The sequence below is a fragment of the Salmo trutta genome, chromosome 24, assembly GCF_901001165.1.
Source record: "Salmo trutta chromosome 24, fSalTru1.1, whole genome shotgun sequence".
NCBI classification, from domain to species: Eukaryota; Metazoa; Chordata; class Actinopteri; order Salmoniformes; family Salmonidae; genus Salmo; species Salmo trutta.
The window spans coordinates 42,784,076-42,797,747 of NC_042980.1; the positions used below are offsets into that span (position 1 = coordinate 42,784,076).

The 13,672-nt window shown below is 44.4% G+C and overlaps 1 protein-coding gene across 1 annotated transcript in view; it reads left to right on the forward strand.

Annotated features, from left to right (window-relative positions):
- The first annotated feature begins 12,327 nt into the window (after window positions 1-12,327).
- Window positions 12,328-13,672, forward strand: part of LOC115161341 (neuronal membrane glycoprotein M6-b) — a 60,591-nt gene continuing 59,246 nt past the window's right edge. Inside the window, exon 1 of the mRNA XM_029712252.1 lies at window positions 12,328-12,469. Coding sequence (XP_029568112.1) covers window positions 12,466-12,469 — 4 coding nt within the window. The 5' untranslated portion in view covers window positions 12,328-12,465. The remainder of the gene's footprint in view (window positions 12,470-13,672) is intronic.

Genomic DNA, 13,672 nt, shown 5'->3' on the forward strand with positions numbered 1-13,672 from the left:
TGTTGATAAAAACATTTAGTTTACACACACCCAGTAACGTCATACATGATGGATCATTAGCTTAAACACTAACCTTAATACATCTAGGTAGCCGGGCGTGGTGGGTGTGAAGCCAGAGACAGCAGTGGGGTCAAACTGTAAACCCCAGTTCCTACATTTGTATATAAAAATTTATTTTGTTAAACAAAACTACTCTACATTTGATCTCTGGGACCCTCAGGATGACAAATCAGAGCAAGATTACTGAATGTAAGTACATAATTTACCTTCAGAGGTGAATGTATCAAACCAGTTGCAGTGATAAAAGTGTTTTGTTGTTGTGTGCTATCCTCAAACAATAATTACAATTTTCTGCCCGTATAAGACATGTCTATGTCCCGGAAGGTTGGCTGTTGTATACAACGTTTTCTAGTCACATTATCGCATATTGAGCAACAACTGGTTCGGTATAGGGACACCGATCCCATAGAGGTTTTTAAACTAAACACTCATTCTTGACAAAGAGTTTTGAACGTATTCATATCTGTAAGCAAGTTCACATTTGTCTTATTCTTCAATCACTTCTTCACGTTTGTCCAAACTATCAGAGTTATGTCAAGTCTGAATCCAAGACCAAGTCTTGTTTAATAAGGACAGAAGTTTAACTGTTGTCCTACAACATGGAATGTACTGTGCCTCTTAGGCTTGTGCCAGGCCAGTGTAGCCGTATTCTTTTCCTGCCATTTTCCCTGTGGCTCAGTAACCATGACGGTGATTGTGTTTGGTGCTGTGTTCCAAGAGGCTTTTATTTCCAATTAAAAAGTGCATATAATCTCACCCCTCTCACACCCCCTCTCCTCCTTCATACTTTGATTTGTTTGTTTTAGAGGAAAACTGTAATACGGGAGGATACAGTGCTGAGGAAATGAAAATGGTTCATTGACATTGGTAACAGTGATATGGTGTTATAGTTCCTCATTGGAGGGGAGTACGGGTATATATTATATGGCTTTTCATAAACAACGTCACTAGACGTCTCAACAAATTCAATTATTATTTTGGTCTACTTTATTTATAAATGGATATCATGTTTGTTATGATACCTACCCACAAACAGACTTTTTGAATAGATGATTTGAATGGACCACAAACTTGGTGAACGACAAACGTGTTTTAATTAATGTCAACTTGGTCCTTGGCCTCCTTCTTTTCAGACTGGGTGCTGCCCGGGATACTAAGTAACCTGGATTGAGTTATTGTTCGTGGTGACCCTCTGACAAATGTTTTATTGATGTTGTCCATGAGCCGTCTTTCTACTTGAGAATGGGGAATCAATTAGAGGGGGCACAGTCCACTTCCTGTAAACCTCTGAATAGCATGGATGTTTATAGCTGCTATTTCTCCTTTATGTCATCCAAAACCAAATATTTACACCTTCATTTCTGTTCATATCAAGGCAAACGCAGAAGCCCCGTTTATACCCGGTGGGACTCACATTTCAGGTGTATAGATTATTTTAAAAAACCACACATTGTGATCAGATCTTCCTGGTCAACTCTGGAGGTAGTCAGGCTTGCGTTATGTCTGTATATCAATCAAGTGTAGACAGATCTGGATTGTCAAACATTTTAAATCATCATTATACCGACCTCTAAAATCATTGCCAGATAGCACCTTTGACTTATGGCATCAGAAATGTTCTTAAAATAAGTAAATCCATATTATTTCGAAAGAATATCTGTCAAATAATTTGCATACAGAGAGGTGCCAGCTAATCTGGTCACAATGCGGACACAGTGGATGGATTAATACACTGTGCACACCTAGCACATAATATTCTGAGAACCATATGTTTCTCCTAGCTTGGTGAGAGCGTGGTTGTCCTGTAGATATTTTGCATACAACCTTCCCACAACGTTCTGAGAACCATATGTTTCTTAGGTGGGAATTTCAGTACTTCAGCTTTACATTTCCAACATTTTCCCCATGGTTCTATTTAAAGTAATGTTCTCAAATTGTTCCCGAGAACGTGAAGAAACAACGTTCTTCTGTGAGAATTTCAGGACATCAGCATAACATTTTCTTCGTGTTTCCTCGTGGTTTTCTTAACATTCCCTTTTACCGGTCAGAAAACGTATGGCTTTGTTCCCAGAACCAATGGAAAACCAAAACGTTCCCACAACTTCTAAGGAACCAAATGTGCTAGCTGGGTATTGATCAGATCACAGAACTCACATGTTAGTGCAAGGTGTAAAAAAAAGCACTAGATTCTTGAGATCTGTACAGTTGTGAAAATAATGTTTGGCAGTATAATTTTCTTTGAATGTTTTGCCTACTACATTCTTTGCTCCTCCAGATTAAGCGGAAACCCTGGCCAACAATAATCGTTCCATTGGAGGAAATTAATTATTATATCCTGAGAAATTTGGATCACATGATTTTACACTATTATTCTTAATTAACTGTCCTATGATCTAAATACAGATTTTTGATATCAATAGATTTGACCAATATGAAAATATGAGCACATTTTTAACATGTAATAACAGTGTAACATCACTTACATGATATCTCTTGCTGTGTAACTCCAGAGAAAAAGTCTCTGAGAGGCTGATTGAAATAGACTCTTCCCATCTCCATAGTGACATTGGAGAGCTACTCAACTATCCTGCCATGTAAAACTGGCTCCCTTAGCTCCCCCCTCTCTCTCCCCACTCTCAACAAGCTGCTGATTGTAGTCTTACAAGTCACACAGATTCCCCAATAAAACCCCAGTCAACAAATGGGGTTTTACAAACAATTCCACAGGAAGTGAAGATCTAAGCTACTGCTGTTGAGCAAACACAGGAATTCAGCACAATTAAGTGTGTCTGCCCCTGTGAAATAGGGCACTCTGCTACTTCTTCTCAGTGGTAAACCTCTTATATAGGCCTACATGGACATCTGTAAAAAGGACATATTACCTCGAAGGTATGCGGTGGATTTAAATTACTGAGGATAATTGTGGATGATATTGCCACTCCTATTTGCCACATCTTCAATCTAAGCCTACTAGAAAGTGTGCCCTCAAGCCTGAAGGGAAGCAAAATTCATTCCGCTACTCAAGAATAGTAAAGCCCCCTTTACTGGCTCAAACAGCCAACCAATCAGCCTGTTACCAAAATTGTGTTTGACCAGAAACAATGCTATTTTACAGTAAACAAATTGCCAACAGACTTTCAGGATGCTTATAGGGAAGAACATTCTACAAGCACAGCACTTACACAAATGACTGATGATTGGCTGAGAGAAATGAATGATACAAATATTGTGGGGCTGTTTTGCGACTTTTGAAATTATCGATCATAGTCTGCTGCTGTAAAAACGTATATGTTATGGCTTTACACCCCCTGCTATATTGTGGATAAATAGTTACCTGTCTAACAGAACACAGAGGGTGTTCCTTAATGGAAGCCTCGCCAACATAATCCAGGTAGAATCAGGAATTCCCCAGGGCAGCTGTCAAGGCCCCTTACTTTTAAAACTCTTTACTAATGACTAATGACTGCAACACTTAACAAAGAGCTGCAGTTAGTTTTAGAATCGGTGGCAAGGAATAACTTAGTCATACATATTTGAAAAACTAAAAGCATTGCATTTTGGACAAATCATTCACTAAACCTCAACTAAATCTTGTAATGTATAATGTGGAAATTTAGCAACTTGAGGTGACTAAACTGCTTGGAGTCAAAACATGTTGATACAACAGTACCTAGGATGTCTGTTTAAACTACTAGCACAGCTCGGACACTCATGCATACCCCACATGTCACGCCCTGACCGGGTGAACTCAGGTGTTTTGGGTCAGGGTGGTTTATGTTGGGTGGTTTTCCTGTGTTTGTTTTCTGTTTTGCGTTGGAGCCTTGTGTTGGCTCTATTGGGGAGTATTTCTATGTTGGTTTCTGTCTTCCCAATCAGAGACAGCTGTCGCTAGTTGTCTCTGATTGGGATCTCATTTAAGTTCATTTTCCCCCACGCTGTTCGTGGGGAATTGTATTTGCATTGCTATTCGTAGCCTGTGAAGCTGTTCGTTCGTGGTATCGTTTATTGTTTTGCTGGTTCACCATTCTAATAAAAATGATGATGAACCAAACCTCCGCTGCGCCTTGGTCCCTCTATAACGACGAACGTTACAGAATTCCCCACCGAACCAGGACCAAGCAGCGGGAGGAAAAGGAGCGCGAGAGATGGGCTCGCGAGGGAAAGGAGTTCTGGACCTGGGAGGAGATCATGTCGGGGAAAGGACCCTGGCGGACGGACTCCCAGGTCGAGGAGGAAAAGCCAGCCGGTAGACGGAGTCGCAGGCGGCGGTCGAGGAGGCCCGGAAAACAGCCCCAAGAAAATTTTGGGGGGGGGCTAATGGGGTGGTCCGGTAGGGCAGAGGAAGAGCCCAGACCACTGCTCTCGTGGGGGATGACGGCGGAGGAAGAGACGAGGATGAGGCAGTTGATTGAGGACCTGCAGAGGGAAGATCTGGAGGAGGAGCCCTGGTATGCGGAGTTGCGCGCTGTGTCGCCAGTGCGCCCGCACAGCCCAGTGCGTCCGGTGGACAGACCCAGCACATGCCGTGCTAAGATGGGAATCCAGCCGGGACGAGTGGCTAAACCAGCTCCACGCTACAGGTCACCTATACGTGTTCACAGTCCTGTCTGGCCCGTCCCTGCTCCCCGCACCAAGCCCACGGTGCGTGTCCACAGTCCTGTCCGGCCCGTCCCTGCTCCCCGCTCCAGGCCACGGGAAGCGGAGTTGCGCGGTGTGTCGCCAGTGCGCCCGCACAGCCCGGTACGTCCGGTGGACATGCCCAGCACATGCCGTGCTAGGATGGGCATCCAGCCAGGACGAGTGGCTAAACCGGCTCCACGCTTCAGGGCACCAGTACGTGTTCACAGTCCTGTCTGGCCCGTCCCTGCTCCCCGCACCAGGTTAGTGGTGCGTGTCCCCAGTCCTGTCCGGCCCGTTCCTGCTCCCCGCACCAGGTTAGTGGTGCGTGTCCCCAGTCCTGTCCGGCCCGTTCCTGCTCCCCGCACCAGGTTAGTGGTGCGTGTCCCCAGTCCTGTCCGGCCCGTCCCTGCTCCCCGCACCAAGTCAGTGGTGCGTGTCCCCAGTCCTGTCCGGCCCGTTCCTGCTCCCCGCACCAGGTTAGTGGTGCGTGTCCCCAGTCCTGTCCGGCCCGTCCCTGCTCCCCGCACCAAGTCAGTGGTGCGTGTCCCCAGTCCTGTCCGGCCCGTCCCTGCTCCCCGCACCAGGTTAGTGGTGCGTGTCCCCAGTCCTGTCCGGCCCGTTCCTGCTCCCCGCACCAGGTTAGTGGTGCGTGTCCCCAGTCCTGTCCGGCCCGTTCCTGCTCCCCGCACCAAGTCAGAGGTGCGTGTTCCCAGTCCTGTCCGGCCCGTTCCTGCTCCCCGCACCAGGTTAGTGGTGCGTGTCCCCAGTCCTGTCCGGCCCATCCCTGCTCCCCGCACCAAGTCAGTGGTGCGTGTCCCCAGTCCTGTCCGGCCCGTCCCTGCTGCCCGCACCAAACCAGTGGTGCGTGTTCCCAGTCCGGCACGGCCCGGGTCCGGTCCACCGGTGCCCAATCCTGTTCCGGGCGACGGCTCCGCTCCAGAGCCTGGGCATGCCGCTCCACAGTGGTCCAGTCCGGGCCAGAGAGGTAGGGCTAAGGTGGAGGCGGGGGGGAGAACACGCCCGGGGCCAGAGCCTCCACCGAGGGTGAGGCGCCCACCCGGATTCCCCCCCCTAATAGACTTAAGTTTGGTGCGCCGGGAGTACGCACCGTTGAGGGGGGGGTACTGTCACGCCCTGACCGGGTGAACTCAGGTGTTTTGGGTCAGGGTGGTTTATGTTGGGTGGTTTTCCTGTGTTTGTTTTCTGTTTTGCGTTGGAGCCTTGTGTTGGCTCTATTGGGGAGTATTTCTATGTTGGTTTCTGTCTTCCCAATCAGAGACAGCTGTCGCTAGTTGTCTCTGATTGGGATCTCATTTAAGTTCATTTTCCCCCACGCTGTTCGTGGGGAATTGTATTTGCATTGCTATTCGTAGCCTGTGAAGCTGTTCGTTCGTGGTATCGTTTATTGTTTTGCTGGTTCACCATTCTAATAAAAATGATGATGAACCAAACCTCCGCTGCGCCTTGGTCCCTCTATAACGACGAACGTTACACCACAAGACATGCCATCAGAGGTCTCTTCACAATCCTCACGTCCAGAACATACTATGGGACTGATGCAAGCAGTAGAATCAGATTTAAATAACAGATAAAATACACCTTATGGAACAAAGAGGACTGTGAAGAGACACAGACACAGGTACAGACACACGCATGTGCACACACACGCTAGCACACACACTCTACACACATGTACATTGTAATATTGTTGTGTGGTGGTAATATACATTACCGGTCAAAAGTTTTAGAACACCTACTCATTCAAGGGTTTTTCATTATTTTTACTATTTTCTACATTGTAGAATAATAGTGAAGACATCACAACTATGAAATAACACATATGGAATAATGTAGTAACCAAAAAAGTGTTAAACAAGTTAAAATATATTTTATATTTGAGATTCTTCAAATAGCCACCCTTTGCCTTGATGACAGCTTTGCACACTATTGGCATTCTCTCAACCAGCTTCACCTGGAATGCTTTTCGAACAGTCTTGAAGGAGTTCCCACATATGCTGAGCACTTGTTGGCTCATCTCTTCAGTAGGTCCTATGATTAAGTGTAGTCTGGCCCAGGGGTGTGAAGGTGAACGGAAAGGCTGGAGCAACGAACCGCCCTTGCTGTCTCTGCCTGGCCGGTTCCCCTCTCTCCACTGGGATTCTCTGCCTCTAATCCTATTACAGGGGCTGTCACTGGCTTACTAATGTTCTTCCATGCCGTCCCTAGGAGGGGTGCGTCACTTGAGTGGGTTGAGTCACTGGCGTGGTCTTCCTGTCTGGGTTGGCGCCCCCACCTTGGGTTGTGGCGGAGATCTTTGTGGGCTATACTCGGCCTTGTCTCAGGATGGTAAGTTGGTGGTTGGAGATATCCCTCCAGTGGTGTGGGGGCTGTGCTTTGGCAAAGTGGGTGGGGTTTTTTCCTGCCTGTTTGGCCCTGTCCGGGGGTTTCATCGGATGGGGCCACAGTGTCTCCTGACCCCTCCTGTCTCAGCCTCCAGTATTTATGCTGCAGTAGTTTATGTGTCGGGGGGCTAGGGTCAGTCTGTTACATCTGGAGTATTTCTCTTGTCTTATCTGGTGTCCTGTGTGAATTTAAATATGCTCTCTCTAATTATCTTTCTTTCTCTCTTTCTTTCTTTCTCTCTTTCGGAGGACCTGAGCCCTAGGACAATACCTGGCATGATGACTCCTTGCTGTCCCCAGTCCACCTGGCCGTGCTGCTGCTCCAGTTTCAACTGTTCTGCCTGCGGCTATGGAACCCTGGCCTGTTCACCGGACGTGCTACCTGTCCCAGACCTGCTGTCCCAGACCTGCTGGAACCCTGACCTGTTCACCGGATGTGTTACCTGTCCCAGACCTGCTGTTTTCAACTCTCTAGAGACAGCAGGAGCGGTAGAGATACTCTCAAAGATCGGCTATGAAAAAGTCAACTCACACTTACTCTTGAGTTTCTGACTTGCTGCACCCTCGACAACTACTATGATTATTATTATTTGACCATGCTGGTCATTTATGAACATTTGAACATCTTGACCATGTGCTGTTATAATCTCCACCCAGCACAGCCAGAAGAGGACTGGCCACCCCTCATAGCCTGGTTCCTCTCTAGGTTGCTTCCTAGGTTTTGGCCTTTCTAGGGAGTTTTTCCTAGCCACCGTGCTTCTACACCTGTATTGCTTACTGTTTGGGGTTTTAGGCTGGGTTTCTGTACAGCACTTTGAGATATCAGCTGATGTAAGAAGGGCTATATAAATAAATTAGATTTTATTTGAACTGAGTGAAAGTGTTGTGGCCAGATGAGACCAAAATGGAGCTCTTTGGCATCAACTCAACTCACCGTGCTTGGAGGAGGGGGAATGCTGCCTATGACCCCAAGAACACCATCCCCACCGTCAAACATGGAGGTGGAAACATTATGCTTTGGGGGTGTTTTTCTGCTAAGGGGACAGGACTACTTCACCGCATCAAAGGGACGATGGACGGGGCCATGTACCGTCAAATCTTGGGTGAGAACCTCCTTCCCTCAGCCAGGGCATTGAAAATGGGTTGTGGATGGGTATTCCAGCATGACAATGACCCAAAAGACATGGCCAAGGCCACAAAGGAGTGGCTCAAGAAGAAGCACATTAAGGTCCTGGAGTGGCCTAGCCAGTCTCCAGACCTTAATCCCATAGAAAATCTGTGGAGGGAGCTGAAGGTTTGAGTTGCCAAACGTCAGCCTCGAAAACTTAATGACTTGGAGAAGATATGCAAAGAGGAGTGGGACAAAATCGCTCCTGAGATGTGTGCAAACCTGTTGGCCAACTACAAGAAACGTCTGACCTTTGTGATTGCCAACAAGGGTTTTGCCACCAAGTACTAAGTCATGTTTTGCAGAGGGGTCAAATACTTATATCCCTGCAAATAATTTTATAACATTTTTGACATGCGTTTTTCTGGATTTTTTGTTGTTGTTATTCTGTCTCTCACTGTTCAAATAAACCTACCATTAAAATTATAGACTGAGAATTTCTTTGTCAGTGGGCAAACGTACAAAATCAGCAAGGGACCAAATACTTTTTTCCCTCACTGTATCCTCTGCAGAAGAGAGAACTCTGGTCTTCCATTCCTGTAGCAGTCTTCATGAGAGCCAGTTTCATCATAGCGCTTGATGGTTTTGCGACTACACTTCATGTCTTAACCTAATGATGGACTGTCGTTTCTTTTTGCTTATTTGAGCTGTTCTTGCCATAATATGGATTTGGTATTTTACCAAATAAGGCTATCTTCTTTATACCCCCCCCCACACACACACACTTTGTCACAATACAACTTATTTGACTCAATTGCATTAAGAAGGAAAGAAGATTTGATTTGATTTGAAATTCCACAAATTAGCTTTTAAGAAGGCACACAGGTTAATTGAAATGCGTTTCAGGTGACTATCTCATGAAGCGGGTTGTGAACCCACAAATGCTGATGCTCCAGATACTCAACTAGTCTAAAGAAGGCCAGTTTTATTGCTTCTTTAATCAGAAGGGACGGTAGCAGCAACATTATGTACAAAATTTGTTACAAACAATGTGAAAAAACAAACAAAATAGCACAGTTGGTTAGTAGCCCGTAAAATCGCTGCCCCACCCTCCGGCGCCATTATCCATGCGACGGTGACTCCCATACTACTGACCCACAACTGAGGGTCACTCCCATGCTACTGGACAACAACAGGCTGTCACTCCCATGCTACTGGACAACAACAGGCTGTCACTCCCATGCTACTGGACAACAACAGGCTGTCACTCACATGCTACTGGACAACAACAGGCTGTCACTCACATGCTACTGGACAACAACTGAGGGTCACTCACATACTACTGAACAACAACAGAGGGTCACTTCCATGCTACTGGACAACAACAGGCTGTCACTCACATACTATTGTGTTCTAGAAGCTTTGCTCATGATTCATGAACGAACTCTTTACGCATTGTAGTCCTGTCGATATTAATGGGAAAATGTGCCTGATGTCAATCCTTTACTCTAAAACAGCAACTACTCCAAAATATCATATCAATTCCTTTTTCGCAATATATAGTGTGAGGGAAATTTTTATGTTTGTGTTATTCTTATAACTCATTTCTGTGTTCTATTCATGTTCGGTTCTAATAACCAATTTCCTTGTCCATGCAAGTGGCTGACTGTACAAATCACACCTATCAGTAGCTGCAATTTAGCATTACGCCCAGACCATTTTTTTTTTAGAACGAATGACCGTGTTTTGAGAACAAAAGAAAGATATCTCAGTTTCAAAGTCTCAGTTTAGAGAGGAGAAGCTTTGTGGGGTGTTGGTCTGTCACTTGTTATGAAACAGTATTGGTCGGTCACATGAATAGAACAAACCGGTAATTATTAATTAATTATGTTAAATCATGCAAATATAACTTGTCTGTGTATAGCGGTATATAAGACAACTGTTGGGACTGCCCCGGGAGAGTTTTATGACAGACATGTGTACTACGGTGCATTGAGTTGGTTGGAACCTTCCCAGCACACTGACAAATAAACAATGATTCATTTAAGATTGACTTTGAGTGTCCCTGTGTAAGAATTTCCACGACCATAGTGAAGAACAGTAGATGTTCCTTCTATCTCTCAGTGAGACATAGCTGGTAGTGGTACCAAAAGCGTCCCTTCTCTATGTGTTGTCCTTGCCATGTTGGGTGGAAGCCCTGCTTGACCATCAAGTGGCCCATTGAGAATTGTCCATTTGGCCGACAGTGAAAAGACTGGGCCTGCAGAACACTGTGGCCTCCTTGGATACCGGATACCAATGCACTGGATCGATGCTGATTGGCATTGTGTGTTTCTCCACTCTTTAATGAGAAGCAGAGGGGCTGGAATGATGGTGAGGCTGAGGGCGACAATATGGTTCCCCAACTGGCGGCCCACAGGCCAAATTGGCCCCTCTGGTGATTTCAATAAGTTTTCTGACCAGTGATTTATTTTTTGTTATTGAACATCAAAAACTGTAAAAACTGTTTGGGTTTATTGCGGTCAATTTGCAGTGTACAAAGTATTTGTAATTATGTTCTGGACCACTGACCATTCGCTCAAAAAAAGATGAATTAGATTAAACAAGGTAGGTAATAGAATGTAGTTGGGAATTCAATCCGTATTGCAGAAGTGTCGCGCAAGATACACGTTATAGCTTGATTGAAATTTAAAGGCAATGTTCCGCGTTCACAGAAACTTCATTCACGGTGCATATGTCAACTCAATCGAAAATTACCTTGAGTATTTTAACTCGGATCTTCCGCGATACTTCCGTGGTACAGATTGAATCCAATCCTTAGAGACTACAGCCATCGCCCTCTAATGTTTTGTCTTTTCTCTTTATGGGGATTGTATTTTTTCCAGTTATTTTGATTTGTACATTGAGTTATTGGACAGCAGGTTGGATTCACTTACGCTGCAGGTCTGGGGCTAACCTATGATCTGTGGTGAGTGCTCATTGGTTCTTTGTCCTTGTTGACTTTCTTGCACAGGATAGCCCAGCTGACATGATAACACCTTATCTAAAACATTGGATTACTGGGAGCTTCAAGGGTAGACAGGATACTACACCATTGAGAATAAGCCTTGGTTTACCCTGCAGTTCTAAGCCAGTCTCACCAGACAAATGTTTTTTTTTTTATATAACTTGATATTATGACTTAATTGGGATTACAAATGTATTACCTTCCCTCAAAACAGTTTAGCTAAGGCATAGAGCATAGTATGAGTCATAACACCCATAAAACCTAGCGGTCAAACAAAGGGGATTTTAGAAACAGGGGATTATAGAAACACTTCTAATATATATATATATATATATATATATATATATATATATATATATATATATATATATATATATATATATATATTGATAAAAGTCACCTTGTCCTAGAGAGATTTACATGGTTATCAAAACGTCAGGCCAGGGTAAGTCTACACAAAACACAGCCCTTATTTTAAGTGTTTCTAAAATCCCCTATGGGAAAAATGAATGGTGGAAAAACAATTGGAACCATTTCCTTGTTTGACCACTAGGTTTTATGGGTATTATGACAGCTCCACTGTGGGGCTCTATTATGTGGATAAATTAACCCAGATCTTGTCTTCACTCAGGCAAAGGCAAACCTGCACTGGTCTAAGTTTAGACAGTGGTCTTTTATCTGGACCAGCAGAAGAATGTTTAATAACATAAACCAAGATAAAGTATCCAGGGTTGAATGACCAACAAACTTCTCTGTCCTCTGAAGAGGGGCGAGGTGAGGGGCCCGAACATAGTGCTGTCCTGTCCTGGCTCTAAAAACATATTGTAATTTAGATCCTCTACTCTTTCTAAAGAACTATTTCAACTATACTGTATACAAGGATATGAATATGTATATATGAATAGTGTGTAAATAGTATTTTTGTTGTCTCTTGGTGTCTTTCCTATATATAACTCATATTTTATTTATTTGTTTTGTAATATCTTATATTGTTCTTGTCTAGTACTGTTATATGTGAACCCCAGGAAGAGTAGCTGCTGCATGTGCAGTAGCTAATGGAGATCCTAATAAAGTAAACTAAACTAAACTAATCAACCCTACACACCAATCCTCCGGTGGTGACGTCAGTCAGCCTGTCTCCAAACGGGACGAAGCGCAGCAGCAACTCAGTGGACTAGTCTGGCGTTCGCTGTGCATCTCCGGACGCAACATTGCCCATTAGCTGAACTTTCAACAGACACCTCATCTTCAGAAACTGGGAAACAAAAATGGGTATGTTTCTATTTAAATATGAATTCATTTGTCTGTTTGAGTTAAAACTAACATTTTAAAATTACAACTTGTTCCATGCCTGTTCTGTTTGGTCCCCCCACTGAGCTTTCTCCGCGCAAAGCGCATCTTAAATTGTCATGTTTACAATACGTTTCAACCCAATTCATTTTGATCTGACCGGGTTTGCTAGGCTATCAGCATTTAAAGAGTAGTTGAACAACTTGTGCAACTTGATAAGAGGGAGATAAATCTGAAAGGATTTCCATACAGTCAGCGCAGCTCGGTATGGGCTGAGTACTTCCAACAGGAGTTGATAACCCAAGTCACTATCAGCATGAGTATATATGATATATATATATATATATTGATCCACATACTGCTCTTTTGTTTCTCAACTTCTAACAAAAAGGCTTATTGATCACAAATCCATGTTTATAATGACAACTTGAATGTTCCTGTGTAGATTGGTTTTGATGGAAACATGATATTGTTGATTGATTGGTCAGACAAATGCATTCTCCAATAGCCTATAGAAGTGTGTCAGATTGATGACTGATGTATCAAATGATTTGAGTGTGGTTTTTTTTGCAGCTAAAGACATCTGTGTATGCAACTCAGTACAGCTGTTACTAATGAATTTCAGAGTTGTATGGGCAGACAGTGGATGAGTTTCAGTTTTAGTTTATAGACCAAAACATCCATTATGCTGTGTCATTTGGTTATCAAAACAAACTTGGGAGTCCATAGACTCCATCATTTTCACCTTGTCTCAGTCTCTGGGCAAGTCACACTGTGGCGTGCCGTGCGATGTGAAGGGCTGAACTGGGACTGGGAGTAGTTATACTAGGGTGTAATTCCTGTGTCCCACTGGGATCTCTGACTCAGTCCCAAGTGTTGTCCATCTGTGTTCCCAGCCACCCTGGGGATGCATGCCTGGGAGGAGAGAGCTAGCTAGGCGCCAATGCCACAGGTTCAGCAACATTCTTCTTAAAGGCTCCCAGCAGACTTATGAGCTTTGTGGCTGTAAGAGACTGTGTGCCAGATGGGACAGACAGTATAGAGGACTCTCAGTCGCCCCCATGTTGTCTAAGCTGTTAAGCTGCAGTCATAGTCTTTTATGTTCATAATATCATAGTGCACGGTCCTTCATTAACAGGAGTAGCATCATTCTCATTAATGCAGAAATAGACTGTTGACCCAATC